The sequence below is a fragment of the Lontra canadensis genome, unplaced genomic scaffold (assembly GCF_010015895.1).
Source record: "Lontra canadensis isolate GAN:19392208 unplaced genomic scaffold, GSC_riverotter_1.0 scaffold171, whole genome shotgun sequence".
In the NCBI taxonomy this organism is placed as follows: domain Eukaryota; kingdom Metazoa; phylum Chordata; class Mammalia; order Carnivora; family Mustelidae; genus Lontra; species Lontra canadensis.
Genome location: NW_022631165.1, coordinates 651879 through 678976, shown reverse-complemented (window position 1 = coordinate 678976; position 27098 = coordinate 651879). Strand labels below are relative to the sequence as shown.

At 62.1% G+C, this 27098-nt stretch overlaps 2 protein-coding genes and 1 pseudogene across 5 annotated transcripts; 2 read left to right on the top strand and 1 right to left on the bottom strand.

Moving 5' to 3' along the window:
* Positions 1-10325: 10325 nt before the first annotated feature.
* Positions 10326-13306, top strand: LOC116860163 (annotated as a pseudogene).
* A 3150-nt stretch (positions 13307-16456) lies between these two features.
* Positions 16457-18635, top strand: GNG13 (G protein subunit gamma 13). Of its 4 annotated transcripts, none has more exons than XM_032845976.1 (3): positions 16457-16586; positions 18156-18287; positions 18464-18635. In XM_032845976.1, the coding sequence occupies exons 2-3, from the start codon at positions 18190-18192 to the stop codon at positions 18567-18569; spliced, it is 204 nt and encodes a 67-aa protein (XP_032701867.1). In that variant the 5' UTR covers positions 16457-16586; positions 18156-18189; the 3' UTR covers positions 18570-18635. The 4 variants fall into 4 exon arrangements, with proteins under 4 accessions (XP_032701867.1, XP_032701866.1, XP_032701869.1 ...); XM_032845975.1 differs by lacking the exon at positions 16457-16586 and adding an exon at positions 16899-16946; XM_032845978.1 differs by lacking the exon at positions 16457-16586 and adding an exon at positions 16912-16946 and having other exon boundaries at positions 18122-18287.
* On the bottom strand, positions 18622-27054 carry CHTF18 (chromosome transmission fidelity factor 18). The gene is made up of 22 exons (XM_032845927.1): positions 26926-27054; positions 26561-26755; positions 26329-26479; positions 26023-26191; positions 25588-25680; positions 25451-25503; positions 25235-25367; positions 24329-24538; positions 23722-23819; positions 23367-23490; positions 23134-23282; positions 22862-22955; positions 22493-22591; positions 22285-22415; positions 21939-22110; positions 20822-21046; positions 20589-20738; positions 20373-20503; positions 19593-19737; positions 19364-19495; positions 18992-19049; positions 18622-18914 (listed from the first exon to the last, which is right to left on the bottom strand). The coding sequence occupies exons 1-22, from the start codon at positions 27014-27016 to the stop codon at positions 18778-18780; spliced, it is 2940 nt and encodes a 979-aa protein (XP_032701818.1). The 5' UTR covers positions 27017-27054; the 3' UTR covers positions 18622-18777.
* Positions 27055-27098: the final 44 nt, after the last annotated feature.

Here is a 27098-nt window from a genome sequence, read left to right as displayed (position 1 = left end):
GGCAGCCCGGCGCCCCCTAACGGCACCCGGCACAAAGGGCAAGTGGAACAACGGAACAAAACCACCCACGGCCACCATCAGCGCAGTGGGCAAGGGAGATGACAGAGGAGGCTTTCGTCCCCGGGAGAGCCAGTGTGTGCATGCAGAGCCCCTCTGACATGGCGTGCCCCTGGCCACAGGCTCCTTCCAAGGGGACCGTCCGCAGCAGGCGTGCCCGGAGAAGGCGTCCGCTACCGGCCGCGTGCAGCGTGAAGACGCCCCGCGGCCGGCAGCTGCTCCCGCTCTGTGACGCCCCGTCCCACACCGCCAGGGGCAGATCTGGGACCCGTAGGCTGAGGCCGTCCGAAATCCACTCCAGGTCTCTGCTAAATTCTACACGGAATTAAATTTAAAGAAACCAACACTCCCACGAAGGGCACCAAGCCCCGCAGCTCTGGCGCCCTCTGCGACCTGCGACCTGAGACCAGCTCAGCGGTCAGGCCCCAGACGTGTTCCAGGAATGAGCCATCAGCTGCCCTGGACGACCGAAGCCCTAGTTCTCACGCAGAATACCCTTGCCCTGCCTGCACTGGTAAGAAGTAACAGCTGTTCTTAGAAGTGCGTGTCCCCACACGGCAACAGAAGACAGCAGACCACCAAACCTGGTTCTGCTACAAAGGGGCTGTGGGGAGGCAAACCCAATTGTGTTTCGGCGGATGACGCAGCAGGTTTGCTCTGCCAAGAACGGGAACTTGGAGAGAAGACACAAGGCGTGAGGAATCAGATGAACTTCTTTTTTTTTTTTTTTTAAAGATTTTATTTATTTATTTATTTATTTGACAGAGATCACAAGTAGGCAGAGAGGCAGGCAGAGAGAGGAGGAAGCAGGCTCCCCGTGGAGCAGAGAGCCCGATGCAGGGCTCGATCCCAGGACCCTGGGATCATGACCAGAGCCGAAGGCAGAGGCTTTAACCCACTGAGCCACCCAGGCGCCCTCAGATGAACTTCTTATTCGAGGCAAAATATCCTACCAGTTTGCGGCTATCAAATTCTTACAAGCTTCCCTGAAAAGAAGAGAGAAACCACACACACACCCAACACGGAGCGCAAGGCCCAAAGCTGCTCCAGGACAGAATCAGTGACAGCAAAGCAAGATCACACCGGCTCCAGGACGCGACGGTGCACCCCTGCTTTCGCAAGTACACCCCCCGGGTGCCTACCGGCCAGGAACCAAGACATGAAAGCAAAGACTTCAGAAAAGAAAGGAGAGGTGAGGCGTGGGTGGTGGGGAGACAGGAGGCATCTAATTTTAGCTGGCATCTTTCCAACAATAAGATCTATTCCATCATCTCTGGGTGAAAGCTCTTAATAAAAATGCAGTGTGACTGAAAACTGAAATTGGGAATTCTGCAGGGACTCCGCTGGGACGGGGTCTAAGAGCCGCACAAAGCTCCCTCCAGCCCAAGCCCCTAAGAAACGCCACGTGCGGGAGCCTCTGGGCCCTAATGTGGCTACTGGACCATTATGTCCCTGAAAACGAAGATGGGCCCGTGGTTATGCCCCCCAGCCTCCTCCTGCCCTGGGGAGAGGGGTGTCTCCTGCAAGCCTCCAGCTGGCAGCCCCTGGTCGGCAAGCACTGGCGAGAAGGATGAGAAGGGCGTCATCCTCCGCTCCCCCCTCCCCCCGCCCAATGCCATCCCCACCCGCCCCCTCACTCAGTCGGGGAAAGAGTTTTAACCCTTTGCTACTGTGCAACCATCACCCTATCTAGTGTCAGACTCCCGCATCACCCCAAAATGAAACCCCATGCCTGGCCCCCTCCCTAGACCCTGGTGGCCACTGATCTCTCTCCACCGATCTGCCGGTGCCGAGCATGTCCCGTAAGCAGACTGAGACACCACACAGCCCTTTGGGTGTGGACTGTCACTGAGCAGAATGTTCTCAAGGTCCACGCACACTGTGGTGTGGGCCAGAGCTCCACTCCCTTTCTGGGGCACAAGAAAGCCCGCTGCGTGGACGGGCCACATTTCGCTTACCCCCCATCTACAGACGTGTCGGTTGTTTCTATCTTCGGCTGCTGTGACTAGACCTTCTGCAAACCCGGGTGTACGAGGATCTGTTCCGCCCCTGTTCTCAGTTCTCTCGGACGTGAACCCAGGAGTCGAATTCCAGGGTCAGGTTCCTTCTGAGGAACCGCCAGACTGCTCCCCACGGGGGCCCGCACCATCTCCCTCCCGGCCCGCACTGTGCGAGCGTCCCAACGCCCCACCTCCTCACCGACACTGGTTATTTTCCATGTCATTTTGTTATAATCACGCTAGCGGGTGTCCAGGGGTATGATACCTATTTTCTAGGCATCTTTTCGGGGGCTCCTGGCCATCCGTTTATCTCCTCTGGGGAAGGTCTGCTAAGCCCCCTGCACATCTGGTAAAGCAGGTTGTCCCATTTTGTTTCTGCTCATCTTTCTTGAGCCCCGATTGTAGGGGGTTCTGGGCAGGGTCTGGGTGCAGGTAGGCTCCCTGACACTTTGTGTAAGGCTCGTGGGACCCTCGGCACAGTCCGCCCTGCAGAATGACAGGCTGTGCTTGGCACAGCAGCCTTTGGTCAATGCTGGGAACCAGGCAGGAGGGACCATCTCAGTCTTTCGGTGTTCTCCTGGGTGTCCCATCAAAGGATCTTACCATCCAGTGTATTTTACTTGCTCCAGGAAGAAATGGATCCCAATTATCATAGCACTTATATCAGCAATAACCCAGAGGCCAAGTTGACACCTTGAGCCAGAGTCACATTAACTATCCAAACCAGCCAAACGGAAGCCCAGTGCAACTTGAAACCCTGGGAAAGTATTTAAGAACTGAACTTCACCGTCGTGCAAAGGGGAAAATGGTTTCTGCTTCAGACAGGCAGCATGTAGCGATACCAGATGTCACTTTTATGCTTAAAAGAGTGAGGAACACCAACCACGAAAGATCAAGGCCGTGCCACCAGCTCTGTCCCCCTCGCGGCGGGCTCCGCGCTCCTCAGCTCTCTGCCTGTGATAGACCACGTGGGTTCATTTCCACGAAAGCAGGGCCACGTAACCCTCAACAGACACGCTCTCAGCACACGACACTCTAAGAGTCATGTTACAGCACTTTGCATTTTAAATTTCTGCCATTCTAAAGTGCCTGTCCCTGAAGCCCGGGCGAGATTTAAACAGAGCTACCCCAAATAGGGAAACCATGTTCTTCTGTACCGACGTCCAAATATGGGTGTGACCACTCGCACAGGCAAGCTCCTCGTGATGAATGCCCCCAGCCACATGAGCGCGCCTCTGCCCCCCTAGAAAGAGGGCAGGAGTGTGGCCTGCAGGCAGAGCTTCCACTGGCCGCTTCTCCACAGCCTTGCCCCACTCCCCTTCTCCTGGGACTGGAAGCTTGCCGCGGCTGCCTGAGCCGCTGGGGTCTCTGCGCCGCAGGCAGTGAGGGGCTCCCAATTTTCTCTGAGCACCAAGGAGCTGACAAGGGTGGGATACAGTAGGGAAATGTGGCAAATCTCCCTTTCATTTCTTACACGGGACATTCTGAACCCAATTTAAACCAACCACAAGAAAAAAACTAAATGTTCTTTGGGAATTTCTGATATCCGATAGCCACCCAAGGCCGTGACAAGACACCTACCCTATGCGACGGCCCATTCTGGCCTACTGCATCGGCTCCCACCCGCCTTCAACTGGAGCCTCTTTTCTCACTTACCTTCGTAACATGATGCTGTCTGCCAAGGAGACAATGAGCAATCTTGATGTTTCCACTTATTCTGCTGAGTTTTGTGAGCACAAGATCACACATAAGGGGAAAAGAGACAGATGGAGGGTTGGACGGGTTCTCAGTCCCAGCACCCAGCCCCCACACACTCCCACCCCCGTTCCCTCAACCCACCTGCATGTCTGGCCAAGTTAGGGAGCCTCTGTGAAGAAGGCTGCAGAAGTACTTCTTATCTTATGTTCTGTCCCTGGGGTCTGTCAATTAAACTGACAAGCAACAGATTAACAGAAGAAAAAAGTTTAATTATGTGTATATGGGAGCCAAGCAAAGTAGCTAGCCCAAAAGTTTCAGTTAGATGTCTGTATACTTAACTTAGTAGGAAAAGGAAAAGGGGAGGAAAATCCTTTCTTATTTATTGATTTATTTATTTGGGAAGGGGCAGAGGGAGAGGGACAAGCAGACTTCCGCTGAGCATGGAGCCAAATGCAGGGCTCGATCTCACAACCCGGAGATCATGACCTGAGCTGAAATCAAGAGTTGGATCCTTAACTGACTGAGTCACCCAGGCACCCTGAGAAAAATCCTTTTTAAAGAAAGAAGAAATAGTTTCTTTAGGAAAGACAAATGTGTTTCAGGAAAATAACTGAGGTACAAGGAAGTTGGTGGTAACAGTTGTCTATACAGGAATAAATGGGCTTTCTGTCTCTTTCAGAGTCATAAACTCCCCCGGAGAAGGAAGTTAGGATAGGTTTTATTTGTGGTAACCCCTTTGGGAGTAGACCGACCCCAAACAAGAAATTTATGGCAGTCTTATTTCCCAGAAGCTTCTTATATTCAGATAAGGAAAGCTCCAACAAGGATTCCCCCTCTGCATCTACTGATTCTCAACTGCCTTCAGCTCAAAATAATTCTCATGCCAAAGTGGTACATTCTGGGGTGGCATATCCTAGTCCCCTTCAAATCCTTTAACCATGAGGCAATCACACCATCACCCAGCTGTAACCACGTCCTTCTGAGCCACTCAGAGTGGCTCTTGTGTGAATTCCATCTGCTCTTTCCTCTAAGACCAGGCCAGCAGTTCTTTTAAGGGCCACTCAATCTCCCAAGTGAGGATGTTGAGAAGACCCAGTGAAGAAAAGACTGTGGCCCCCCGGGCAGCAGAGGAGAGGGACTGTATCGGGTCCTCACCCCAGGAAGCCACTGACAGAGCTGAGGAAGAGGGAGGGGTGGATATGTCAAAGCCTTTCTGTCTCCCTGGCCAGGCCAGGGGCTCACGGTCCAGGCTATCCTAAGTAAGTACAGATCAGAAGAACATCTGCTGATGGAAGCCACTCAGCCAATAGCTTTCTGGAGGCCTGGCCACACAGATGACACGGAGCAGCTTACAGAAGCATTCTGCTTGTGCCCGCTGCCACGCTCCTTCCCCTCAACACCCAACCTCACCATGGTTTACTCTTTTTTTTTAATATTTTATTTATTTTTTGACAGACAGAGATCACAAGCAGGCAGAGAGGCAGGCAGAGAGAGAGGAGGACGCAGGCTCCCCGCTGAGCAGAGAGCCCGATGCGGGGCTCGATCCCAGGACCCTGAGATCATGACCTGAGCTGAAGGCAGAGGCTTTAACCCACTGAGCCACCCAGGCGCCCCAGCCATGGTTTACTCTTTCAGCAAGACCACGATTGTGTTTAGGGCACCTAAGAAATTACTTTGACAATAAGAAAAACATGCTTTGACAAAGCATCCGTCCCAGCACATCAGAGTTTCTACCACTTGGCATAAGATGAGTGAATTCTCCTTCCCTTCCAAAAATAAAAACAACAGGTACAGGTGTTCTTAACTTCCTTCAAAAGACCTGTGCTTGGAAATGTCCGTAACCCAAGGGCCGTGTCAATTCCGAATGCACCGGGCACCGAAGAGGACCCCGCAGCGAGCCTTTTCATAATTCAGGTCATAGTCTAACTTACTGACGTGTGCGCACATCTTGCTGGTTTGCAGGTAGAGCCCACTACTGCACTCCTGATACATGTTCCTTCTCTGATTTAAGAAAAGGAACTCTGATGAGATGAGGCAGGATGGTACCACATTTCTGCCCATGTGTGCTCCGCAGCCGAAGTCAGGAGGTTGGAGAGAACGGAGCTAGAACCGGTTCTGAGGGCCGCGGGCCAGAACCCTCAGGCTCTGTCCTGGCCGTCTGCAGCAGCTCCAGGACGTGGGGCAGGCAAGGCCGTGCGGCCCAGCTCCAGCACCGTCACCACCGCCACCATCACCGCACGCACCATCATCCGCACCACCACCACCAGCGCTGCCAGCATCACCATCATCCCCACCACCACCACCAGCCCACTCAAGCCAGAGTACCTGCCAGGCTCCCAAGGCACCCCACTCTGTCCGGCTTGTGCTCACACACATGACCTTTCCCTTCCCTGCGGAGCTCGGTCGTCAGCAGAAGCAGGTCACCACAACCTGCACTGGGCTGGGAGCAGAGCTGCCCTGACCAGTCCAAGCTGCCTTCCACCTGTCCTCTGCACCAGCAGAAGTGGGGTCCTCAAAGCTTCACCTACGTCCTAAAGGGTAAAGCAGGTAAAAGCAGCACCTCAAGGCCCGAAGAACCACCCCACAGCCATAACAAAGCCTCCAGAAAAAAGCCAAAGGGAGACTGTGGGAGACGGTGGCCTGAGCGCATGTTCCCATTAGCTCACCTGAGGGGCAAGCCCAGCGGGGAGATGGCCGTGGGCCACGGTGCCCGGAGGGTCCCTGGAGACAGACAGGCTGAGGCGGGAAGATGCGTGCTCCCTGGACAGGGCCCAGCCACCGGCAAATGAGGAGCTCCCCCTGCGATGAGGCTCTAAGCGAGGAGGGGCCGAGGGGGCCCCCTGCCAGGTGCTCCCCATTAGGTTCTCCCAACCAGCTGTTCCATCCCGGTCCTCCCACCAGAGGCTCCCAGCCAGATGCTCTCACCGGGTGCTCAAGAGTGCCGGGCTCCCGTTTCCCTTGGCCCTGCTTTGTGGTTGCCACATCTGGGACACCACGTGCTCCCCCAGCCAGAGGCTGCGATGGGTCCTGCAGACAGGAGTGCCACGTGCTCGTCCCCTCCCCGCTCTTCCCTCTCTGCTGTTCCCCACCCCCCAGCTCCTCTCCGTCTTGGGGAAGAGAAGCGGGACCTACGGAGAGGTCACAGTGGCGGAAGCAGTTGCCATTTCCCCACCTAGCCACAGTTGAAACATCTCATAAACCCCAACTGACAGACATCCTACACACCTCAGATGGTCAAGGCCATCAAAACTAAGAAAAGCCGGAGACACTATCACTATGGTTCCAACCCAGAGGAGTCCAAGGGGACAGGAGGATCCAGCCCCGCTGGATCCCGAGACAGACGGAGGCACCGGGTAACAGCGGAGGACGTGCGTGTGGGGCACCAGCTTCAGTAGCAACCCCGCGTCAGTGCCGCTCGTCAGCTGTGACCGGCGCATCGCCCTGCCACGAGAGGTTATCGGTGGGGCCCGTGTGTGGGGCAGAGCAGCACATGGGAGCTCTGTCCTTTCTGCCCTATTTTCTCGGAAACCTAAAACTGCTCTAAGCAGAACGGCACCTGGCTGGCTCAGTCAGTTAAGTGAATGACTCCTGATTTCTGCTCAGGTCCTGATCTCAGGGTCATGAGATCGATTCCCACGCAGGCTCCACACTGGGCAGGGTGCCTGCTTAAGAGTCTTTCTCCCTCTCTCTTTCAAAAAAAAGGGGGGGGTGCCTGGGAAGCTCAGTCATTAGACGTCCTCCTTTGGCTTAAGTCATGATCCCAGGGTCCTGGGATCAAGCCCTGCATCAGGGTCCCTGCTTGGTAGGAGCCTGCTTCTCTCTCTCCCACTCCCTCTGCTTGTGTTCCCTCTCTCGCTGTCTCTCTGTCAATTAAATAAAATAAAATGAAAAAAAAAAAAAAAAAGGAAGTATAAAGCACCTGGCTGACTCAGTTGGTAGATTATGGAACTCTTGCTCTTGGGGTCATGAGTTTGAGCCCCACCATGTGTGCAGCCTTTTTTTTTTTTTTTAAAGATTTTATTTATTTGAGAGAGAGGCGGTGAGAGAGAGCATGAGCGAGAAGAAGGTCAGAGGGAGAAGCAGACTCCCCGTGGAGCTGGGAGCCCGATGCTGGACTCGATCCCGGGACTCCGGGACCGTGACCTGAGCCGAAAGCAGTCGTCCAACCAACTGAGCCACCCAGGCATCCCGCAGTCTACTTTTTTAAAAATAGGAAGCCTATTAACTATTTTAGAAAGTACCAAGACTCCCCATAATCATATCATCTTGGTCTTTCTACAGACCCCCAAAATGTACAAGGCCCTTGCCCTTCACGACTGATCTGCAAAGTCCCTGATACAGACGTATGTGCGGTCCCAATGCGTTTCCGCAGGATTTGGGGACCAGATCCCACATTAGCCCCCCTCACCTACAATTCCTCTCGGAGTGTCTTGACATGGTGTCTTCTGGGAATCCTAAATAACCTGGGGCTCAGCAGGACTGGGAGGGGGAGCTCCTTCATGTCCAGAGTAACCCACACTGCAAACCAGACTGCTGCAAGCTCATTTCTGCCCAGAAAATCCTATGACAGGGGCGCCTGGGTGGCTAGTGGGTTAAGCCTCTGCCTTCGGCTCAGGTCATGATCCCAGGGTCCTGGGATCGAGCCCCGCATCGGGCTCTCTGCTCAGTGGGGAGCCTGCGTCCTCCTCTCTCTCTGCCTGCCTCTCTGCCTACCTGTGATCTCTGTCTGTCAAATGAATAAATAAAATCTTTTTTAAAAAAAATCCTATGACACAGTTTGTGTCTGACTCTTTAGCAACAGGCATCAAAACGCAGGAAATCACAGAGACAGAACAGCAGCAGGGGCGTGAGGCAGCCACGCCTGCTTTTTCAGGGCAGTTGCCGGGGTGTGGGGCGTGCAGGGAGGACACAACTGTCACCGGACTGCTAAGAACTGCCTCCCACGCGCATTCTCTGGAAAGGGCCCTGCGGGGTCCCAGAGGCTCCCTGGTGGCAACGCCGCTGGCGACTAAAGGCAGAAGCAGAGTGGGAAATGAAGCTCTTCCTTGAAGGGATCCCACAAATGGAAACAACGCCTGTAAATTTGTTTTGGAAAATTAACGCTGCTTTGCCTTAAAAGGGAGTGTTTGTGAGCAATAAACTTTAATGCTGTAGATTTTAAATTAAAAAAAAATACACACGCACCATATCTTTGACTCCACTCCTAAGGCAGTAAACACTCTTCGCGCGCGCCAGCACAGGGCGGGAATCCAAAGCCGGCGAGAGCGAGAGGGCCCTGAGCCCGGGACACGGGGCGCTCACGCGCGCCTGTGGCTCCACCTAGTGGCGAGCAGCGGGCATTGGCGCACACAGGAGCAGGCCCAGAAGCTGAGGGCTGACGAGGAGCCCCCCGGGCCACCCAGCAGGCCGAGGCGCAGGGTTTCCGTGCTCCGAGTTGAACGGGTCCCGTGGAAAGAGCCCGAGAAGTGCCTTTCTGGGCGCTGACGAGGGCAGTGTACCGTGAGATTCTGCCCTGACAAGGCCCGCCCCCAAGGTGCAGGTCCGCAGTCGGCCCGAGGCCTCCTTGGGGTCCTCCAGAGGGCGCCGGGGCCGTCTAGCGCCGTGTCCCGCAGCTGCCGCAGCCGCACCCTGGACGGCGGTCCCCGGAAGGCAGGGCTCTCCCGCCTGCGCGCACACCCGGTTCAGGCCGGCGACGGGCGGCGCGGGGGTGCACGGCAGGCGGACAAGTAGCCCCGGCCAGAGCTCAGGGACGCACCACCCTAGGACGGTGGCGGCCTCCGCCTACGGACCCAGCGGCACGGACGCGGCAGGCAGTGGTGGGGCCAGGCTGGACGGGAGTCACCGGGGACACCGGCTTCGCAGGTGCCCAAATCACGCTCCCTTCCTGTGCCCCCCCCGGGCCGTTCTGTCCCCAAGCCGCACCTCCGCACTCACCTGCAAACCTGCCCTCCCGCCGTCCCGCATCGCGGTCCAGAGCCACCGCCAGGCCGCTGGGGACGGCACCTGCTGTCCTCCGCAAGTCACGCTGGAAGACAGGCTTCGCCTCCATCCCCGTCTGTCCCGCCTGTACCTCGCGCACAGCCGAGCGGCCGCTGCCAGGCTCCGAGAGCGCAAAGACGCCTTTGCCACGGCAAGTGTGCGGCGTGCTGGGTCCGCGCGACTGTCCCTCGGCCTGCGGCGTGCTGGGTCCGCGCGACTGTCCCTCGGCGGGAAGGCAGGGCTCCCGCCGCCCTCTCCACGGACAGCACAGCACGGAGGGCGAGACCCGAGCGGGAACCTGGGGGACGGCCGGGGGAGTCACTGTGTGCGGGGGACCTGGGGAAGCTCAGAGGACAGCACTCTGGGGGACACCTTGGAGGGAAACCTGGGGGAGAGAACCTGAGGGAGGACACGCGCTGGGGGGAGGGAAGCTGAGTGCAGAGTCCCCGAAGACCTGAAGGGCTCCCCTCAGCGCCTCCCCACCCAGGTCCCCCCCAGGCCTCCCCCTCAGCGCCTCCCCACTCAAGCCCCCCACACTGATGCTGAGGGTGGACGCTTAAGGGAGACCTGCTGGGGGAGCTAAGTAGGGAGATGCTGAGGGGGAGACCTGGGGGGGGACGTGGGGGGAACTTGGATGAGGAGATAGGGGACGGGGGACCTGAGCGGAGTCCTCGCCCGCCGCTGTCGTGTCTCCTACAACGCTCGGGTTTACACGGGGTCGCACGGCCCGACTCGCTCACCCACGCCGCGGGTGGGAGTGTCCGGGCGCCCTCGAAGGTCATCTTCCAAAACCCAACACAGCCTGCAAAGCGCCTCCGGCGGAGGAATTCCAGCCGGGAAGGGAGCTCCGGCCAATAAACGGAAAGTCGGCGTGCGACACCCCGCCCTCCGTCCACCGCACGACTCCCGCCGCCGCGCCCACGCCGCGCCCACGCCGCGCCCACGCCGCGCCCACGCCGCGCCCACGCCGCGCCCACGCCGCGCCCACGCCGCCGTGCTCCAGGACAGCAACGTCATGCGTGACGTAACGCGAGCCCCCTCTCTCCGGCTGCCCCGCCCCTTCCGGCGCTTACCCGGAAGTGATCTTCCAAGGCGGAAGTAAACGGGCGCTTGGAGAGCGGGCGGCTGCTGGGCTCGGCTCGGTGGGTCCGGAGTCTGCGGGGAAGTCGGAACCGCGGTCCCGCGCGGCCCCCCGACTGCCTGAAAGCGCCCCCGCACGGCGGGGATGGGGGCCGGCCGGCCTTCCAGCGCAGCCCGGGAGGAACGGGACCTTCCCGCCCTCGTCCTCCCGATTCTGTCCCGCTCTCAGCGCCCTGCAGTCCGAACCGGGCCCACCCCGTCTTGTCCGGCCTTCGCACTGAGAACGGTCTTTACACTTGCAGGGCCTCCAGCCTGGGCAGGGTGCGCAGCCCCCACGCGTGTGCCCCGGTTTGGGCCTGACGCCGGGAAGCCGGGGAGCCGGGGACAAGTCTCCGATTTGGATCGGAACCCGCCCTGGCGGAGCCTCCCAGTACGTGGTGCAAACCTTGGCCTTTTCTGCTCGGGCTGCTGCTGAGGGTTTTGCAGCGGATCGCCGGGACGGCGTTACCCCGGGGGCTCTGCCTGTGCCCCTGGCCGCGCTGGAGCGCTGGGTGGGCCCGAGCACGTTCATAAAGCAGTGCTACACGTGACCCGGGCAAGACAGGCCCGGATGCTGGGGTCAGGCAGCCACTGTCACGCCGAGGGCTGTGCCTCCGCCCGCCTTCCACCACGTCCCTGGGGCCGAGGGCTGTCTCGGTCGCGACACCAGTAAATGGCCAGCATCACATCCACCCCGGGTCTGAGATCTCCTTCCCAGGCAGCTGCATGGGGCCTCGGCCATGGGGCCTGCACAGGGGAGTCCTCAGGAGAACAGGCAGCTTCCTGGGTGCCACGGCTTTCTGCAGATGGGGGGCCGAACAGCAACCTGTGTGTCCCAAAACACCAGGTGCCTGTGCTGGCTCTTCCCCAACCTGGAGAGCCCCTGCCCACCCTAACCCCTCTGCATCTGCCGGGAACTTGTCTGTGAGATGCTCCCACCCACGCCCTCCTGGACTCCCAGCGGTGCAGCCTCAGGTGCAGCTGCCCACCTGCCCCGGCCTTTGGACCGCCCTTCCCCGCACATGGCCCCAGGGCAGCAGACAGCCTGTCCGGATTCCAACCCCAACGCTGCGGGCCAGCTTATCTCTGAATGGCTCCCCTATACATGGCAGCCTGGACACGTGCGGTGTGCACAGGCAGAACATCCCACAGGAATACAAGGGCAGCCCTCCCTGCCCCGACTCATATCCGGGATGGACAGTCTGTGTAGGGCGCCCCTCCCCTCCACACAGTCTCACTCATTCTGCCCCCTCTTACCTCTTCCCGGACACCATCTGCCAGCTGGGCCTTGAGGCCCCTCTCCTCTGTGTGCAGGCTGCTGTCCACATGCTGCCCTGGCTGTTAGACATTCTCCTGGCCTTTGGGGGAAGACTCACAGAGTGATGTCCCCTGAGGTGTCTCCTCTGTTTGCTCTGGTAGGGAGAACTTGTGGGCCCTGAAGTTGTTTCTAAAAGGCCTCCCGCATAAAAACTGCCTTCAGTGGTGGGCGTGACCTGGGGTACCAGAGGCTCTCCCTGCAGACTTGGCCATCAGACCACTGTCACCGTGTGCGGCCACTCCCAGCCCCAGCTCCTGATGCACCGACAGCAGTCCTGCACCGGCTTCCTCCGGGGAAGCAGCGGAGAATGAGCTGCTTCCCAAACCGGCAAACAAACAGCTCACCGAGCTCTCACACTGGGCCTGCCTTGCTCTGCCTGGTCAGGGGTCTTGTGTGCGTGTGGTCACTGCCAAGCACAGAAGGCAAGGGGCCTTCTGTCCACCCCCAGCCCCGGCTGCGTCCCTCATCCACACCCCTGCTGAGTGCAGTGGGGGTCAGCTGGGCAGTCATTGCAGGGTGCTGAGCCGTCAGAGCAGCCTGGGCCCCTACGAGCCAGAGGCCCAGACAGCATACATCCACCCTGCTTTGTGGTGTATGTGTCTTTGGGGGTGCAGATTGGTAGATTGACTAGTGACGTGCTGGGACCCCCAAGAGGCATGAGCCTCATCGGCCAGTGACCCACGTGGCCTGTGGGTGCCGCCAGATCAGAACCAGCTGTGTGCTGAAGTGTTCTGAGCCTGCACAGGTGACAGACCTAGGCCTGACTGGGTGCAAGCTGCTGCACCTGTCCCTGCTCTTGGGGGCCCACACACACAGGCCGTTGGGAGCCTCCAGTCCCGTCTGGTAGCAGGACGCCTAGGGCACTAAGTGCTACCTGCCCCTGGTTCTGTCTCCCAGCAGAGATGAAACGATGTGAACCTTGTGTGAGGGTCTCAGTGCAGCAGGACCCCTTCATAAGGACTGGTCCCCCGGGTCTGGCCTTGGTCGCTGGCCCTGGGGGGAGGGGGGCAGCACTGAGCTGTCTCTTCTTCACTCCACAAGTGATGGGGCAAAGTGGCTCATCTTCCTCATCTCAGAGTAAGCATCCCCCTGAGAAGAGGTAGCTCTGCCAGCCGGGCCTGCTGGGGCTGGTAGAAAAGGGGGGCGGTTAACCTGTGTGCAGGTTAACCACACAGGAGTCTCCGTGAGCCAGTGACAGCTGGCCTCACCTGCGCCCTGCCGCGTATCATGGGACACCCCTCCAGACCTTCACGAGACGGGGACACCTGTAACTTCGCACATTCATGTCTGTTTCAGAAAGCACGGGTCCCTTTGGCTGGTGTTCAGGAGCTGCTTGAGGGCACCCTCACCTGGGGGCGGAGACCTCGAGGCCCCAGGCCCGCTGCCCAGGGGACCCTGGCCTTGCTCCCTGGCCACAGGGCTGCTGGAGGCAACCAAGTCTGCTGTAGTGGCCTCTTGGACACTGACTCGAGCTGTCCTGCCGGCCGCAGCCACCCGCCGGACTGGGCCTCCCCGGAGTCGTGTCTTAGGTTTCTTGGACGCATCACCAAAGGGAACTCCAGTTATCCTCGACTGTCGTTCACAAGCTTCCCAAGATTACGTAAGAGCAATCTTCATGTTTTCACGAGCTCTGTTGAACAAGGTAAATAAACGGTTTCTTTGCCGATTTTGCTGTCCTGGTATTTGGCTCTGCCAGTCATGGCAGGGGCAGAAACAAGTGGGCACGTTCCTGTGAGGCTGTAAGGGCCACGGTCACCCGGCCCGTCGTAAGCCTCCCATGGCGTGCTGACACCCCTGCCCCCGCCAGCCGGGGCCCTCAGCACTGACCGCGTGTCCTCAGGCTTCACCACCTCCAGATGAGGTGGTGGCCCTGGGAGGGATAGAGGGGCTGACTCCCTCCCCTGAGCAGTCTGAAGCAGAGCCGGTGTCACCTCGGGCCTCCCTGTGCCTGTGCGCAGGCTGGCCGTCTGCCCCAGGCTGTGTCTTGCTCTCTGAGAGTCCGGTCTCAGCAGCAGCTGAGTGGGCCCGTGTCCTCACACGGCGCCGACAGCAGCTGGGGCGGCCCTGGTCGCCAGCATGCCCCAAGGTTCATCAGCCAGTGACAGACACCCCAGCTCTGGCCTCCACCAGGAGAGAACCCACAGCTCAGAGTGGTGTCAGGGATGGCACTAGACTGCGGGTCCCCGTCTGGTGGGAACCTTTCCTCCCCCTCCTCCCTGAGCCCTCTTTGGCGCCCCACCCAGAAGGGATCAGGGCACCGCACACACACACCATTTCTTTACTCCTGCAGAGCAGAGGCCCAGCCCACAGTGCCCATCCACCCGTGTGTCGGAAGCCCGGCCGTTTCTAGGCCACAGGGAGCACGTTGGGTCTCACCAGCAGCCCAGTTAGCAGAGCTAATTTCAGCACAGCGTCTGGTCTCTCCGGAGCCGCTCTGGGTGTCTGCAAGGTGGCAGTCTGCTGGAGGACAAGCTGTCCCTGCTCCCCCCGTCCAGCATCCCAAGAAGCTGAGAATCCTGGCTCGTCGCAGAGAGCAGGCGTGCACCAGCGGGCCTGCCACACAGAGTGGTGGACTCCGTTATTCAGGGCTGCGGTCAGCACGAGGACCACGTCTGAGCCTGGGGAGTCCGCACAGCAGCAGACATGGCCGCCGCCCAGAGGCTGGAAAGAGCACAGAGCTGGAGACGTGCGGGCCCCCACGCCCCACGCAGCTCCCGCGTGCAGGCCTGGCTCCCGCCGTCGTGCAGACACACCCTGCTGCCCCGCTGCGCTCAGGTGCCCCTGCGTGTAGAGTGTTCAGGCAGCACCCACAAAGCAGGGCCCGGAGCAGACCCCAGGCCTTCTCGCACGGGGCCCTCCAGACGCTGTCAAGCCAAAGCTTGGCCCTGGGTACCCTGTTCTGTGCAGTCTGAAGAGAAGGCATGACGAGGTAGCAGGGTCGGGCTGGCCCAGGTCTCAGCCCAAACCTTGTTCCAGTCCCGAGGACCATGATGCCCTCCCCTGGGCTGCCCGCCTGCCCGTGTGAGCAGCCCCCTGGGCCACAGGGGTGTGCAGGGCGGAGTGAGACCGGCACGGCCGGCCATCTGCCCTGCGGAGGCCGTGACCCCGGCTTTAAGCCCCCCATGCCCCATAAATCCATAATAAAATTAATCCCTCGTTTTCCTGACGTGCCCCAGTTCCAGAAGGGCCTCCAGATGCATCACCGTGTTGCTGCGTGAGGGGCCAGGGAGGCCCAGATGACCCCCCTTTCAAAGAATCACATCAGGGAGGACTCAGGAGCCCGAGTGGGGCAGGGGGCACCCCATCCTGCCTCCTAGACGAGGACACAGTGACTAGTCACAGGCCGCCAGCCCAGAGGGGGCTGCCAGCACTCCCGCTGAAGGCCTAGTCCCGGCCTCTGCAGGGTGGAGGTTGGGGAGCGGGGCCCTTCCGGCCTTCCATGGCTGCCGTTGCTGCTTGGGGGCCCCCGCCCAGGAGGCAGCCCGGTGCCTGCGTCACCCAGTGGCCCCAAGGGCAGCACTCCCCCGAGAGCCGGGCAGCAGGGCCTGCCAGACACACCCGGGGCATCGGACTGAGCAGACCAGGATGTGGTCCGTCCTGGAGCGGTGGAAGGCAGAGTGAACGTCTCTTTGGGTCCCAGCATGGGCCGGATGGGGAGCAGGCAGAGAGGGGACGGGCCTGCAGGAAGGAAGGCCCCCTCCCTCCCCAGAGCCCCCAATGCTGCTCAGCCTGGCCTCAGGCACCCCTGAGGCAGACACACCCTCCAGAGGCAGCACATTCCCAGCGCACCCCGGGGCCGGCACAGAATAAGTCTGGCTATTCCCAGCCCAGGGTCAGCGGAAGCATGGACGTATGCTCAGCCCTCGGGGCAGCTACCCAGTCAGCCCACCGCCTGCCTGGAAATGGGGGACACAGGCTCCCACCTACAGGTGGCTCAGCTCCAGGGCAGGACCCTGTCAAGGGCCTCAAGGCCTGTCAGCAGACACTGCTGAGGCCCCTGGGGGTACGGTGTCCTGGCCCCATCCCTGTTACTCCCACCTGGCCTGCAACTCTAGCTTCTCAGGGCACGGACAGCTACAGTACAGTCTAACGGCTCTAAGTCTTTGGTGCCAGCCCTCCATGGGAGACCCCTGTCCATGGCCAGAGCGGACTCCACACAGCCATCCCTGCCTCTCCCACAGGCGGGGGCTGACCAGCGTGCTGGGTAAGGCCAAGTCCCCAGGGTAGACCCAGCCCAGAGGAGGAGGGCAGAGGGGAGGGGGTGGTGCCAGGGCCTGGCCCCAGGTGGCAGGAGTGGGCGGGGCACCTGCCTGGGCTCTGGCCGCCTGTGCGCCCGCTCACTCATTCACTTGGCCCTCGCTGTCACTCACCATCACTTGGTCCTTGTCAGCTGGCGCTCGCCGGCACCGTCCAAGGTAGGTCCCATGAGCGGGTCCCCGTGCAGAGCAGGAAACCGAGGCGGGCCTTGTGGGACTTGCCCGGGTCCCACCGGGCTGACCTGGACCATCCTAACCCCCAGACGCCCCCTGCCTGTTGGTCTTGGAGCCGAGGGCGGCAGTCCTGCGCGGCCCAGCAGGCCGGACCCCACCCGCGGGGAAGACCCCCTCGGTGTTCCGGCGGGCGGGGCGGGGCGGGGGCGGGGGCGGGGCGGCCGAAGGGGAGGGAAGCCGCGTCCTGCGCCGTGCGCGCCGCCCGCAGTGCCCGCCGAGCGCCGTGGCCGGGGGCGTCGCGGGGCGCGCGGGACGGGCGGCCGGCTCCGGCGGCGCTGCGCGCAGGTAGGGCAGGCAGGGCAGGCAGGGCAGGCGGTGGGGGCTGCGGGCGAGGCGGCCGCCCCCGCCCCCGCCACGGAGAGCCCACCACCACGTGGCTGTCCCTGCCAGGGTTGGGGATGCTGGACTGGGGGTTTCTGGGAGGGGAGCAACCGCATGCCCCCCATTGACTGCCCCCCCCAAAAGGCAGGTTACGCTCTCCTGCGGCTCTGACCCTTCCAGGACTCCTAGTGTGGCTGCTCTGTCCCCAACTTGCAGGGCCGAACCCCCTGCCAAGATGGAGATTTTCCAGCGTGGAGCCCCCTCCACAGGCTGGTGCAGACAGGGTCAAACTCCTGTCACCCCCTGCCCACCCTCCCAAGGTCCAGAAATGCCGTCCCCTGGCTCTCAGTCTCCCGTGATGGGAGCAGGGCCTGAGGGCCGGTGGGGGACTCCCTGGGCCGCTGGAATGGGCTTTAGTGGGGGAGGCAGGAGGCAGCCTGCTCTGCCAGGCTGGTGCACAGGCAGAAACTGGGCCAGGCGGTTTGCTAGCGCGGGGGGCAAACACGGGGCAGCAGAAGGCTGTAGGCACTCCCAAGTCCCAGACCAGCTGTGCAGCCGGTGACCCCATAACCCTGAGCACCTACTCTGCCCCCAAACTCCTTGGCTAGAGATGCAAATTGCAGCCAAATCCTCCAGGCCCCATGATTAATTTCCCTTGGGTAGGCTTCCCCATGCAAAGCAGAGGGACAGCCCACCGCCCAGGGAGGCCAGGCGCGGCCCCACCCCTCACCTGATGGTCTGGGGTGCCCCTGTGCAACAGGGAGTGGGAAGTGGGCCTTGCAGTTGGAGGGTGGGCTTCTGGGAACCCTGTGCCGTGTGCCTGGTCCTGCTCTTGCCGAAACACTGCCCCTTTGCTCTCCAAGAAACCAGGCCGTGGACAAGCTGACGGGGGTGGGAAGGGAGGACGCAGTGCCAAGCAAAAACTTTCCTCCGCAGTTAATTAACCCCATGGGGGAGGGGCAGGCACACGGGGCCTCATCAGTGGGGTCTCAGCTCCAGGCCCAGCACCCTGTGGACCATGTGGGTGCCTCTGGGGCCCCCAGGACAGGGGTGGTACAGCCCCTGGGGGCCTCCCCAGCAGCAGACTGGGCATCGGTCTGGTGGGGAGGGAGCTGCTGGGGGTGACTGCAGGCTGGCAGCCCCCTGGCTGTCTCTCCCTCCTGGGCTCTCCAGCCCCAGGCTGGCCACTTCCGAAGCCCCCGACGCCATGGAGGAGTGGGATGTGCCCCAGATGAAGAAGGAGGTGGAGAGTCTCAAGTACCAGCTGGCCTTTAAGAGGGAGATGTCGTCCAAGACCATCCCTGAGTAAGTCCCCGGGAACCCCCAGCCCAGGCCGGCTCCGATCTGCATGTCATTTCCCTGCCCTGCGCTCGTTTGCATGAGCCAGAACCACGGCCCCGCACCAAGCCACTGGGCAGCACTTCTAAGGAGCCTGGCACCCACCTGCTCAGCCTCACCCTCCCCACCTTGCCCATCCACAGGCTCCTCAAGTGGATCGAGGACGGGATCCCCAAGGACCCGTTCCTGAACCCCGACCTCATGAAGAACAACCCATGGGTGGAAAAGGGCAAGTGTGCCATCCTGTGAGGCCCCCGCCCCGCCCGCAGGCTCTTGCTCGTAGGGAGAACGACTCTATAAAGGTGTGACTTTTATAAGGACTTTCTAAGAGCGTCCGTGCTTTCGTACATTTCCTAACGGAGAAAACGCAACCCGACAGCATGAAGCGTGGTCCCTGGGGTGTCCAGCACGGGTGGAGGTACCCGGCCTGGGTTCCTGGCGGCAGGGGCAGCCCCCGCTACAGCAGATCCCTGATGTGGACACTGCGCCGCACGGCGTTGGAGACACCCTCCTTGAATCGAAACCAGACATCACTCCTGCCCACCGCCGTGCCTATGCGCCGCTCTGCCGCGTCTGCCTCCGGGGCCGCGTCTCCTGTGAAGGCCGCATGGTTGCTCCCCTGCCTCCCCCACCTGCCCCCGCCCCTCCCGCCCCTCCCACGCCCCAAGCACCTGCACTCGGGGTTGCCGCTCTCTTGATGACCACACGACCAAAGAAGTCCCTCTCGGGCTGAAAGGGGCAGTCTGGTCAGGCTCTCAGGAAAGACCTGTGGCGGTCACTCCCTGCCCTGGGGAAGGAGCCAGTGGCCCCAGGCTGTGGAAGCAGAGGCCCACCTCCCCTCCCCAGGCCCCCTGAAGCAGACTCACCCAGCTCGTGTCCCTCGGGTCCCTCATCACCCACCCAGCAGCTCCCTCCTACCACAACCAGCAGAGCCCCCTCGTGCCCACAGGGGAAGCTGAGGCCACAGGGAACCCTCCAGGCTAACCAGCAGACAAGAAACAGGCCCCCCAGGGCCAAGAACCAGCGCCCCCCCCACCCCGTACCTTCTCCTCCAGGGCGGCTCTCTCCAGGATGCGCTCCAGCCGCCGCTGCAGCTGCTGCTCCTCACGGCCGCGTCCCCCTTTGTCCCCAGCAGCCCCCGGCAGAGCCTTGGCCTCTAGGGGAACCCCGTCTACCTGCAGACCAGAGGTGTGGTGAGGGCTGACCGGGCAGGGCCACTCGGGGGACGCTGTCCCTTCCGACGGCCCCACCCAGAGCCCAGGGCAGGCTTACCGGGGGGCTGTCCCCAACCCGGGCCAAGGCCTCCGCCCGCCGCATCTTCTCCATTTCGATCTCTCGGGCGATGAGCTGCTTGGCCTGGTAGGTGAGAGGTTTGCGGGCGGGCAGCTCAGGAAAGCGACACACCTCCTCCACGTTCCTGCTCTCGGGGTGGGTCAAGAGGCGTAGGCCATCAGCAGGGACAGGCAGGTGCTACCTACCACACCGGTCCCAGACGCCACAAAGCAGGAGCTGCAGTGTGGGATTCAGTCTTGGTAATACAATGCCTGTACCCCACAGCAGCAAGGGATGACCCACCCCAAGCCTGTTTCCCCAAGTGCTTGTGGGCATGAGAAGGGAACCTTCCCAGGGCTGCAGAATGAAGAAATGAGACCAGGGCCTAGGCTCAAGGCCGGGGCTGAGCAATGAGAACTGTCACCATTACCAACTCCTTGCAAGTGGCACAAAGAGGGATGGCAATGGTCCCCTTGTTGGGCAGCGGGGCCCCGGGGAATATCTCAGCCTGGGGCAGCAGAGCCCTGGGGAGCTCCAGGGCCCTCTGGAAGGAGTGCCTGAGGGACACTGAGGCAGGCAGACCCTCTGCAATAACACCCCGTAAGGGGGACACCCCGCCTCATAATCACACCTGTGCAAGCCCCAAGCTGGGACTGAGCTCCTGCCACTGCCCCACCAACGGGAAAGTGAGACTCACACCTGGCCGAGATTCCTGGCCCGCGTGCCACAGCACCCAGAGCCCAGCCTGCCCCCGGCAACCCCCAAGTGCCGCAGACTCACGGCTCTAGCCTGTAGACATATTGCCCATCGGGCAGGCGCTCCTGGCGGTAGGTTAGGCTGTAGGCAAGCATGGTGCCCACGAGGCTAGCCAGCTGCTGCTTCTCACGAGTGCTGTACAGCTGCGTGCTCACCTGTGGGCACAGACGCTGAGCATGGCCAAGGCCCGCCCCCCTTAGCCGCCACACCCCCACTCCGCACTCCGGACAAGGCACTCACAGGGCGCAACTTGGGTGCCAGGATGTCCAGAATCAGACAGAGGGCATCCAAGACAAGAGCCTGAGGCGCAGCTCGGCTGCGGGTGGCCGGTGTGATGCCCGCCACCAGCGTCTGGATGAGGTTCTGTGTCCGGCTCGTCCGGTTCTGGGCCTGGGGTGGAGAATGAAGCGGGTCTGGGTGATCTAGGATCTCTGGGCCAGACCCCAGGCCCAGGCAGGGTGTGGGAGACACACCTCCTGCTGGCTGCTGGGGAAAGCAATCCTCGGCACGTGGCTGGACGCAAAGAGCAGGTGGAAGGCCACCGGCAGGAAGGGCAGGTAGCGCAGCAGCTGGAAGCTCTGGCCGTGGTGCGCGGCGCGGCTCAGCAGGTCGTCGAAGGCCAGCCAGTCGAGGGCCGCGCACACGGTGCCCAGGCTGGAATCCCGCAGCCGCAGACGCAGGAAGTTCTCAAACAGACCCTGGGGGTAAGCGGGCGGGTGGACTGCTGAGCACCCCCAGCTGTGGCCCCCAGCCCACATACAGGCACCCTCCTCTGCCGGGACCCTGCACCTCCCACCTGCCCTGCCAAATCCAAGGTCTCTGGGACAGCAACTAGCACCAGCAAGTGGCCCTGAAGCCCCAAAGGAGGAGCCAGGAAGGCCCAGCCTGCCGCCCCCACTGTTCTGACCAGAGCCCCGAGAGCTGCAGGAAAAGAACCCCCGGCCCATGACTGCCTCAAGGAGCCCAGCCTCCGGGGCCCACCCCTCCCTGAAGGAAGCTCTGCGGCCAGGACGGAGGGCACAGATCCCCCGCTCTCCCTCCCCGTGAGACCCCCATGCTCTCGGGGCACAGATTCCGGATTTACTCAGATCCACAGCCGCTAATCCAAAGCTTACTCAGGCAGACAGCTTAGACCAGGCTTCCCGGGGGCGGGGGGTACCTCTGCCACCTGCTCCAGCCCCAACTTCACCCCGCCTGCCCTACCGCACGTGTCCGTTGCCACAGCTCACATCCAGAATGGGGACTCTCCCACCCCACTCACGTGTCCCAACCAGCAACTGAAGTGACCCCAGCAGTCAGATGACTGCCCCACCGCGCACCCAGCCCACCTCCCCTCCCTGTCAGCCCACGCCTGCCACCACCCACCCCCCGCCCCTGCCACCAACGAGTCCCTCCTCCCAGGCATCTGTCCCTGCTCGCCATCACCTCTGAGAGCTCCCTGAAGCCCTATGTCTGCCACCCCTCGCTCCCATCCCGTTTCTCCACGAGCATGACGGCATCTGAAGCATCGCCTGTCCTCTGGGGACAGAGACGCGGCCAGGTGCTAGCAAACTGGCAGGTCTGAGAGCGTTCGAGGCCAAGCGAGGTTACCTGGACCACCTTCTCGTGCTCGCCAGCAGAGGCAGCCACGTGCAGGATGTGGTAGAACCGCTGGGAAGCCGAGGTCAAAGGCGCCTCGGCAGCTCGGGCCCCCAGACCCAGGTGCCCATCACTGAGCAGGAGCCTGTGTGGGGGCAGGGCCGGGTCCTGGCCCCAGCGTTGCCTGCAGGGGGGGTCAAGGCTGGAATGGGGCCCCCCTACCTCGTCCCCCTCCGTGGTGCTGCGCTCCCCAAAGCGGCCCAGGCATCTGCACACAGATGATGCTCTGCGGGACCCAGGAGCACCCAGGGCCCATGCGGCACCCAGGGTGGCGGTGGAGGCAGGCCCTCCCGCTTACCTCTGCACCCGGGGCAGCTGGAACACCTCCTGCCACACGGAGAAGAGCCCCTTGCGTTGGTCCTTGAGGCCGACCCGCGTGGTCCACACAGCCTGCACACTCAGCTCCCGCCGGCCCCGCCCATGGAGGAACTGGTCACGGGGCAGAGCTGGTGAGAGGCAGCCCTCCCGGCCGCCCCCAAGCAGCCGCCCCCCACGCACACACCCACCTGCAGCGTGTTGACGCAGGCACGGATGTCGTTGTCCGTCTTCTCACACAGAGCGGCCAGCGCGCCGGGGTCGGCCCTCATGCCCTGCCGCAGGGAGATCTGCAGGGGGCGGGAGAGTGGGCGGCCGCACCCCAGAAACCCACCCCGAGGCCCCCACTTCCCCAGAACACAGAACGACCACCACATATCCCTGCTTCGAACCACCTGCCCCCAACACATCCTGGGGCCACCTAGGGGATGGGTCCCTGGATACAAGAGGGGATGGCAAGGGAGAAGAACACGGGGGCCAGGACAGGAGGCGCGTCCCCCCACCTCGTAGTCAGCCACGCGCCCCCCTAGTCACGTGCCCCCACCCCAACCGTCACCAACCTCCTGCAGCCGCTGCGCGAGCCTGGAGGACAGTATGGGCGGGAAGTGCAGCAGGAAGGCCTGCTGTCTCAGCTGCCGCAGGGCGGGCACGAACCTGCAGGGCACCGCCGCACGCAGCTCACTGCCTAGGCAGGGGCGTGGCGGGTGTGCCACAGCCCAGCAGGCAGAGGCAGCCGGGTGGGGCTGGGGGTACGCCCTCCCCGGGCTGCTGTCCTCCTGCCAGGGGCCCCCGACACCCCTCCCCACCCAAAGCCATGCCCCACTGCGCTCACTGGTCGTTGCAGATGCAGATGATAGGCCTCATCAGGAGCCCCCCCTCAGCCCGGCGCCGCCGCCCCCCACTCAGGGGGACCGGACCCCCGGACTCTGCGTCCTGCGGGCCCTTGCGGTCCAGGATGTTCAGGAGAATGTTGACGGCAGCCTAAGGGATGCAAAAAGGATGCAGTGAGCCCCAGCCCGTTGCCCACCCGCCTGTCCCCCCAACTGGGGCCCCCAGGAGGCCCACCACAGGGGCCCCGTCGATCTCGTCGATGACCAGGCAGTTGGGCTTCCCGCCGGCACCCAGCACCGACTCCATCTGCGTGGCTGCTTCAATGCACGTGCGGAAGGCTTCGGGGCTGCGGTCGTCACTGGAACCATGAGGCCGGGGCAAAGCCGTCAGGGTGGCACAGCCTTGGCCGAGACAGCGACCAAGGTCCCTGACCGGACAACCTCCCAAGGCGGAACCCCCACACCTACATCTCAAGGCGACCCCCCAACGAGCCCTGACGCAGCAAGAGCTCCTCTCTGTCGTCCCCGCCTCCAACCCACTGGGGCCTCAGGGCCACGTCACGACGGAGGCTGGCCTCCCTGCCCCTCACCTGGCGTTCATCTCCACCACGCAATACCCAGCATGCCGTGCAATCACGTGGGCCAGGGTGGTCTTGCCAAGCCCCGGGGGCCCACAGAGCAGCGCCACCTGAGGCCAAGACAACACACATGCCCACCTCCTACAACCTGTCACCACTCAAGGGACCCCCCACGCCCACCTCGACCTCGAGGCTGAAAACCCTGTCCCGAGAGGCCTGCTACAAAGGGATGCACGCCCAGCCCCGCTCTGGTGACCAAGAAAGGACCCCCGTATGCTGATGCCTCACACACGCCGCGTCAGAGCGAAAGTCGCACGTGAGACGAGGAACGAGGACGTGCGGCAAGAGGCACAGCCACTGCTGGCATGTCTGACCCCGAGAAACCCCCATCACCCTGAGCATCCTGGGAAGGGCCAGGATCCTCCAGAGAGCACACGCTCTAACCGAGCCATGAAAACAGACTCAGAGTCCGACTCCCGGCGCTGACGTTCCACGCCGACACACTGGTGTTCTCAACGCCCCAACCGCGGGAGCACCAAATGTGCCTCAGGACCCCACGAGGCTGCGAAGGCACCGGATGCCCCAAAGCACAGCCGTGAGGTGCGGGGGAGGGCCTCACCTTCTGCCGGGGCCGCCGGCTTGGGTCCAGCTCAGCCTCTAGCATGTCCTCCAGCACCTGCTCATGGCTCTTCCATTTGCTGGAGCTCGCAGCCTCTTTAGCACCCCGGGCCAGCTCCATGCCGGGCCTCGGCCTCCTGGCAGGCCTCTCTCGTCCGAACACCACCAGGTCCCACAGCTTTAACCACTTGAGGAGGCAGCGGTTAGTGAACTGCAGGAAGAGAGGCACGGCCTGAAGGAGCGGCCAGCACGGAGGACCCCCTGTGCCTGCCCTTCGGATCAACCTGCTGCCGTGAGCCCTGGAAACACCCAGGGAGACTGAAACTAAATGACAAGTGACCAATGAGCAACAGAGGGAGGCTCATACCAGACTCTCCAGCCCTACCACCCTGGCCCGTTCAGGGCCGCCCCCCACCACCTTCCCCAGGAGCATCCCCACATCGGCTTTTATGAGAGCAAGGAAGGAAACAGGAAACAGAAATTCCGGATGGCGGGGGCAGGGGGCAGGTATAGATCCCAACCCAGATCACGAGTGACACAGAGTGTGCCAGCCCCGTGAGGGCTCAGTGTCCCCATCTCCAACTCAAATGTGCAAACCAAAACCACCTCTTCTGGGGCGCCTGGGGGGCCCAGGCAATGAAGCGTCTGCCTTCAGCTCAGGTCATGATCTCAGAGCCCTGGGATCCAGCCCCGCGTCAGGCTCCCTGCTCAGCGGGGCGTCTGCTTCTCCTCTCTCCCTCTGCCCCTTCCCCCTCTCACACTCGCTCCCTCTCTCAAATAAACAAAACCTTTAAAAACCAAAAAGCATCTCTCCCATTGCTGACGACACGAGGTTTAGCTGAATCCTGCACCTTCCGTTTTTTCCAACAAAAAAGCCAGTCGCGCTTGAACAAGAATAGGATCTCACGTCGTCACTGAGCAGCTCCGTGTAGGACCGAGGAGCAAAGTTGTCCACCCAGAGGCAGTGCTGGGACTCGGCTTGGTTGCTGGCCAGCTCTTCCTCAGGAGCCGCCAAAGGCTGGACCTCCTCCGACCTGAGGCTGGAGAACATCGTGCCTTTGGAGGGACTGTGCGCCCCCGACAACAGGCGGGAGGTCAGGGCTGGACGGGCCCACCGTGTCACCTGTGAAGCGTGTCTGAGAGTCGACGGGCCTCCTCGAGCAGCTGCTGCCTCCGCTGTGCAAACACCAGAGGTTGGGATCTGAATGGCTCCGACATGCAGCCCCCCGGAACCACCCTTCTCTTCCCAGCAAGCCCCACCTCGTTGTCCACCTGCTCCTTCAGGGACGCGAAGGGCACGCCCAACAGATCCAGCTGGCCCTGGCCTCGCCGCCAGATATCAAGGAAAGGGGTCTGCAGGAAAGCAAAGGCAGTCTTCATCACCCTCCGGGACATAACCACCCCGGACCCCTGCCCCAGTGCTAGGGAGCCAGGTGGCGTTTGGCAGCACGCACAGACCAAGAACAGGACAAGCTCCCTCTCTAACCAAGACGCCAATGGAACAAGACGCCGGGATGGGCACGACTCTACGGAAGACACCCACACAAAAGCTGAAGGAGGTACGAGGCAGAGAGGGGGAGACAGGTCTGCTGAACTTCCGGAGGTGTCCCCAGGGTCCCGGCGGGGGTGTGAGGTCTAGGACTCTCCTGGGCAGCACGGAGTCCCCCACCTCTCTCGAGGCCACACAGCACCCACCTGCACCCCTGTGCCCACTGGATCAGCCTGCAGGACCAGAAAAGCCCGGCTACCCCCCGTGGAGGTCACACTGACATAGTCCTCCAGGACAGGGGGCCGCCTCAGGACAGGATTTCGGGCTGCCGGCGAGGCCTGCAGGAGACCCGCATCGACACCGGCGTCCACGGCCCTGGGAAGGGACAAGGGCTGTCTTGGGGCCTCTCACCTCCTGCTACCATGAGAGGAACCCAGATCCGCGCAACCACACATCCCTCCCACCCACCCTCCGAGGCAGGCCTCTGGAAACCCGCGCCCCAAGCCACACACCCCTTGCTCCGCGGTTCAGTGGGGACCTCGGGACTCGGTGGGGGGGTGATGTCCCCCGCAGGGGAGTCAGGAAGGGGCGGCTCCTCCATTTCCTCGGGCCTGAAGTTCAGCTTCTTGACGACTTCCAGCTTAAGCCGTTTGACCCTGGGGGCTGGGGAGGCAGACGGGAAGAATGGAGGCTCTTCCACAGCCTCACACCCCACCCCTGGGCCCCGGGCCCCGGAGGACATACTGGGGGGCAAGGCCCTGTCCCTCGCGACGCGGCCGGCCAGCTGCCGCTTCCTCGCACTGCCTCCGCGGTTCTCTGGCGGTCCCTCGGGAGAGCAGGGAATGGCGGCGCCCCCTCCAGCGGCGGCCTCCTCGAACGGCAGGCGGGACCGACCCAACGTGGGCCAAGGGTCCCTGGAGGGCGACAGGGCCGCTGTCCCTGCAGGAGACAAGCTTGACAGCAGCTGCGCCGGGTAGCCGCGTCCCCACTGCAGGCCAGGACTCCCGCGGCGGCGCCGTTCCAGCCTCGCGCCCCCCCGCTCCCCTCCCCTCCTCCAGGCAGCCCTCCCGGACTACGGGGAACGAGGCTGCGGCAGGGCCCGCGCCCACCTTCCAGCTCGGCCAGCACCTCCAGCTCGTCGGCGAACTGGCTGTGGAAGTCGTCCTGGGCACCGGCCAGCTCGAGCTCCGGGTCGCCCATGGCTCTCACTCCCGGCTGACCCGCCGCCAGCTCCGAACCTCCCGCGTCGCGGTCGCGCGCCGTGCCCGCCCCCTGCGTCCCG